The sequence below is a fragment of the Carex rostrata genome, chromosome 5 (assembly GCF_964058835.1).
Source record: "Carex rostrata chromosome 5, lpCarRost1.2, whole genome shotgun sequence".
NCBI classification, from domain to species: domain Eukaryota; kingdom Viridiplantae; phylum Streptophyta; class Magnoliopsida; order Poales; family Cyperaceae; genus Carex; species Carex rostrata.
In genome coordinates this window covers 14,682,422-14,687,323 of record NC_135922.1, presented here as the reverse complement: position 1 = coordinate 14,687,323, position 4,902 = coordinate 14,682,422, and the positions used below count along the sequence as shown (strand labels likewise).

The following is a 4,902-nucleotide window of genomic DNA, read 5'->3' as shown; positions in this document are numbered from 1 at the left end:
TTTAAAAACAGTCGGTAATTTTTTTTTTTTAATGCCACTGAAATTTTGAAAAAACAGTGACTTCATTTTAGTGTAGTTCTCATGTTCTGTGTAAATAAAGTGCACTGAAACAATGGTTTAAAAATATTTTGAGAACTTACAAGTGATTATAAATGTCTTTATAATTAACACAATCACAGTAACTGTATATGCTAACCTGCTTGCTTTGGACATCTTTTCCTAGAGCTTGAAATCAAGAGGAATTCAATTCCCGGGAAGAGACGATGAGGGTCTGGCTCCAGTATTTATAATTTATTAGGGTTGAATTTTATTTAAAAATAATAATTTATGTGTATTAGGTGAATTTTATTTAATATTATATTTATTATTCATATTTTTTTGTTTCATTTTTCATTTTATTTTACATTTTTTCCTTAATTTTTTTTTCAAATATCATAATTAAAAATATATTATTTTGGTTTGAACATTTCATTGAACACATGTAATACATTAATTTCATTGAACATTTCGTTGAACACATATCATAATTAAAAATACATTAAGTTTATGTAGAGGAATTATTTTTTATTTTGTAGATGAATGATTTTTTATTTCTGTAGAAAATTATTAAGCTTTTTTATCGTATACAATATGGTTTTTATTTTACATAATAAATTTGTATTTATAAATCTGTTTAAATTTGTAAGATATTTAACAATTATGTATATTTTTCATATTTTTGTTTGTTTCATTTTCCATTCTAATTTATATTTTTTCCTTAATTTTTTTTTCAAATATAATAATTAAAAATATACTATTTTGGCTTGAACATTTCATTCAACACATGTAATACATTAATTTATTTAATAAAATCAAGTTAACACTTCAAATATTTCAAGTTTTTTAGAAATATAAATTTAATAATTACAAGAAAATACAAGAAGATGGAGAATCCTAAAGAAAATCACAGGTTATATGAAATGTGATTTCAACCGGGATTTTGTGTCCGTTGACAAATTTTAGAAGGGAATTCAATTAAGTAATTTGTGGATATTTTATAATACAATTAAGTCTTCCAAAATTTATAATATATTTTTAAACTTTGATTAGTTGTTAAGAAAGTATGTACATAAATAAATAATATGATAATTTAATTTATGTTGAAGAAAATAAAAATAAAAATATGTTAATTAGGAACTTAGAATTGTGTAACACATGCTCATGCAAACCTGGATCCGTTAATTAAGAGCTTAATACCCAACAACAAATATTCATGCATAAAAAAAAATGCAAACTAAGATCAATAATTTCTTGCATAGAAAATAAAGATTAACTATTTAAATTATAAAATTCATATGGAAAAGATGCTGCGATAACATGTTATTATACCATCAACACTGACTGTTTTTATAAAAAACAATCAGTATAGGCTGCTAACACTGACTGTTTTAAAAAATAGTCAGTGTTGAACACCAAGTTTTTAAGACGTCAGTGTTGGTACTTAACACTGACGCCTTAAAAACAGTCAGCGTTGGTGTTCAACAATGAATGTTTTTTAAAACAGTCAGTGTTAGCAGCCTACACTGACTGTTTTGGCAAAAACCGTCGGTGATTTTTTTTTTTTAATGCCGCTGAAATTTTGGAAAAAATGCGCGGCTAGAAAAAATGAAGCGCCATACCCCTCTCCGCCAAAACCCTCTCCACCAAAAATCGAAAGTCTCCGCCAAAAATCAAAACCCTGATGGGAAAAAGGGCTCGCTGCCAAGATCCCCCACCCCTGCCTCATGCCATCCATCCCTCCATCCCCGATCCCCCACAGTACATCTCCAATTCACATCAAGCGGCGTAGCTTCCAGCAATCTCAGCCTCTGCACCACCTCAGACTCGAAATTGACGGTTCTGATCGCTGAGAATCTCGGTGAATCTGGACTCGAGAACCTACGCGACGCTACCTCTGACTTGAAACCGACGGTTCTGATCGCTGAAAAACTCAGTGAATCTGGGCTCCAGCTCCTCATGCGATGCTCTCATCGTGCGAAGCAGCACTAAGGTCAGATCTTGACATGAAATTTTTCTGGTAGCCATGTTGGTTTTTTCTTTATCTTGGCTGTTTAATCAATTAAGTGATCAATTACATTTTTTTTTCTTTCTTGGTTTCTTTAATCAAAAGGTGTCAAGAGAGGTATTTGAAGCAGCAAAGGGGCGGCACAGAGTGGTCGGCCGGGCCGGAGTGGGAAAAGACAATGTGGATTTGCAAGCGGCGACTGACTTCAGTTTTTTGGATTGGAATTCTAACAAGACTAGTTATTTTCTTTGGATTTTCATCTCCATGGTCTGGTCATGTTCCTTTGTTTTTTTTCTGTAAATCTACATGCCATTAAGAAGTTTAATTTCTTCTGAATTTGTGCTATTTCTTTGGTTGTCTCATGCTGTATGAGCCCAACTTTTACTCTTGATGGAAGCAAAAGCTTGAAAATGTTTGATGCTTTGTCAGCCTGCACAAGTACATTAATTAATTCTTATTCACTATTCTGTTGTTTTTTATGAAGACTATAAGGTACGTGCGCTTTTCTTGTTTTGTTTCTCTAAAATTATAATTTCTCCACATCTGTGCACTAGCATGAAAGATGGCACCACCTTACAATAAAATTGCAAAGTTGGCTGGTGACTTGAATTCCATCTGGCATGTACTGGTTTTGGACTCAACTACTGTGGGACTTCCATGTCAAAATACTTTGCCAATTTTGTTGTTGTGCAAATTGAAATCAAGAAAACAATGACAGGAGGAGGAAAATTAAAGCATTTGTTGAGACTGGTACCCAACTACTTAATACAATTTTTTTTTTCATATTGCATTTGTTGAGACATAATTTGTATTAAATATAATTTCTGTTTTTTATCATTTACATATAAGTTTAAATTAAAACAGAGGAAGAAGATAAGCCGAGTGGAGCTGGTCAGGTGGCTCAGGCACATAGTTGGAGATGGGGTTCTTTATTCCACTATCAAGCAACTCCAGCACAAGGTTTCTTCTATTGTTTTTTTTTTCCATTTTACTTTTTGCTTATCTCTGCCAGATCCCAACTTTGATGCTTTAATATCCGCACTATATCCTGATATTGACAGATTTGAGAAAGAGGTATTACATCTTTTAACGCATATATTATTTTTTATAAACTACTTGGCATGTTATATTTTCTTTTGAAATGAGGCTATGGTACTATGCATAGCGCATAATGGTCTGTACTATGGATCAAGATCAGCTCGTAAAAGTTCAAACTCTTAATTTCTCTTATTTAGAATGGCTGAGAAAACAAATTACCTTCTGTTCATGATAAATGCTTTTCAGAGTCTAGAGGATGAGATCGTCAGTGAAACTGAAATGCAGTTAGTAAGACATTCCCTCTCTTTCGGCCGATTTCAGGTACTTAGTTTAAATTAGTGAGTTAATTGTCTGTTTTCTAGATGATAATTGTCTGTTTCATTTTCTGAGAAACAAGGCTTATATTTTGAACAGTTCAGATCCACAGTGATTGATGAAATGCTGTGCAACAATGGTCTGTTGAATCTTCCGTTTTAATCTTACTGTTTTCTGTTCTTTTGCATGTTTAATTAGGTCTTTGTATCTAGAAATAATGCATTAATCCTATTCAAAGTTTATTAAAATATGTGATTAATCTTAATAGTAAAAGTTATAGGGGTGGGTTTAGATGCAAATTACTTTCTTACTTCTTGTTAGGCCTTCATACAATTAATCCCTTTTACAAAAATAAATTTATTAGGACCTATCTGCATATTTTATAAATTGTGGTACTGTGATGAGTTACAGTGATGCATTTTTCTTCTACTGTTTGGGGTTCTTAGAGACTGTTTTGACTGATGCAATGTACCAGTATGCATGAGTTCCATTACTCTTCACTTGATCTAAAAATTCTAGACCATTTGAGATTAGTTATTTTGTTGGAATTACAGCATGTTCTTTTTGTTTTTTTTTTGGCTGGTATAATTGAAGTAAACCAACTTTTCTCCATTGCAGGAACTATAGTTTAATGAAGATGAAAAACTAAGGAAAAGCACCAGTAAATCACCTGTACTGGTTAATGCCCGGAGATTATATCATCATACTTGTGAAATAGCATTTTTCCCATTGATCTAAGGTCCCTACAGTTTTTGATAAATTTTGAAAATGACACGAATTATTAGGTTAACAATTTTGGCCTAACTTTTTCATTTTTTCTCCTGAAGCTCATATTGAACTAATCTGAACCAAAATGAACTTTTTGTGGGGTACATGAATTTTATTGTGTCATGCTTTGTTCATACATCCAATGAGGAAGAGAAGGGTTGAAATGTCGAGTGAACAGCAAGGTGTGGTTGGAGAAGGCAGCAGCCCTCACACCTTGGAGAAGGCAGCAGCCCTCGAAATCATTGTGGTACCAAACTGTGTTTTCTTTTTTTTTGTGAAATTAATTTAGAGAGCCGTGTTGAGGGTTTCGCCCCAAATTATAAGTTGACCTATTAAATTATGTAATTTATATTTGCATATTTTGTTCATATTTTAGTTGTATATTTTGTTCATATTTGTCATGTAAATTTTGTTATAGTGTGTTTTTTGGTGAATGAACCTATTATGTTGTGTTTTTTGGTGAATGAATATATTATGTTGTCTAAATTATTTGTATGATACATTGTTTAACATCAATAAATGTTAAATAGTAATATATGGCTAGCAAAAATATGGAGGCTAGCCCAAATATAAATAGAATCATGCTGAAATTTTTATATCAACACTGACGGTTATAAAGCTAATAATGACTGTTTTTAATACCTATACTGACGTTTCTAACATCAACACCGACTCTTTTTTAAGTGTCAGTGTTGGTGTTCAACACTGACTCTTTTTAAAGCGTCAGTGTTGAATAC

General features: G+C 31.9%; 1 protein-coding gene across 1 annotated transcript; it reads left to right on the top strand.

Moving 5' to 3' along the window:
* The first annotated feature begins 1,671 nt into the window (after nt 1–1,671).
* On the top strand, nt 1,672–4,607 carry LOC144554525 (uncharacterized). The gene is made up of 5 exons (XM_078302842.1): nt 1,672–2,029; nt 2,150–2,794; nt 2,909–3,118; nt 3,329–3,403; nt 4,016–4,607. The coding sequence occupies exons 2-5, from the start codon at nt 2,702–2,704 to the stop codon at nt 4,022–4,024; spliced, it is 387 nt and encodes a 128-aa protein (XP_078158968.1). The 5' UTR covers nt 1,672–2,029; nt 2,150–2,701; the 3' UTR covers nt 4,025–4,607.
* The last annotated feature ends 295 nt before the right edge of the window (nt 4,608–4,902 follow it).

Excerpts from the sequence above, each read along its gene's own strand:
- LOC144554525 (XM_078302842.1), top strand. The coding sequence starts at position 2,702 with ATGTCAAAATACTTTGCCAATTTTGTTGTTGTGCAAATTGAAATCAAG. Across the intron at positions 2,795-2,908 it reads TAAAGCATTTGTTGAGACTG|AGGAAGAAGATAAGCCGAGT; the intron begins GTACCCAACTAC and ends AAATTAAAACAG. Across the intron at positions 3,119-3,328 it reads TTGACAGATTTGAGAAAGAG|AGTCTAGAGGATGAGATCGT; the intron begins GTATTACATCTT and ends AATGCTTTTCAG.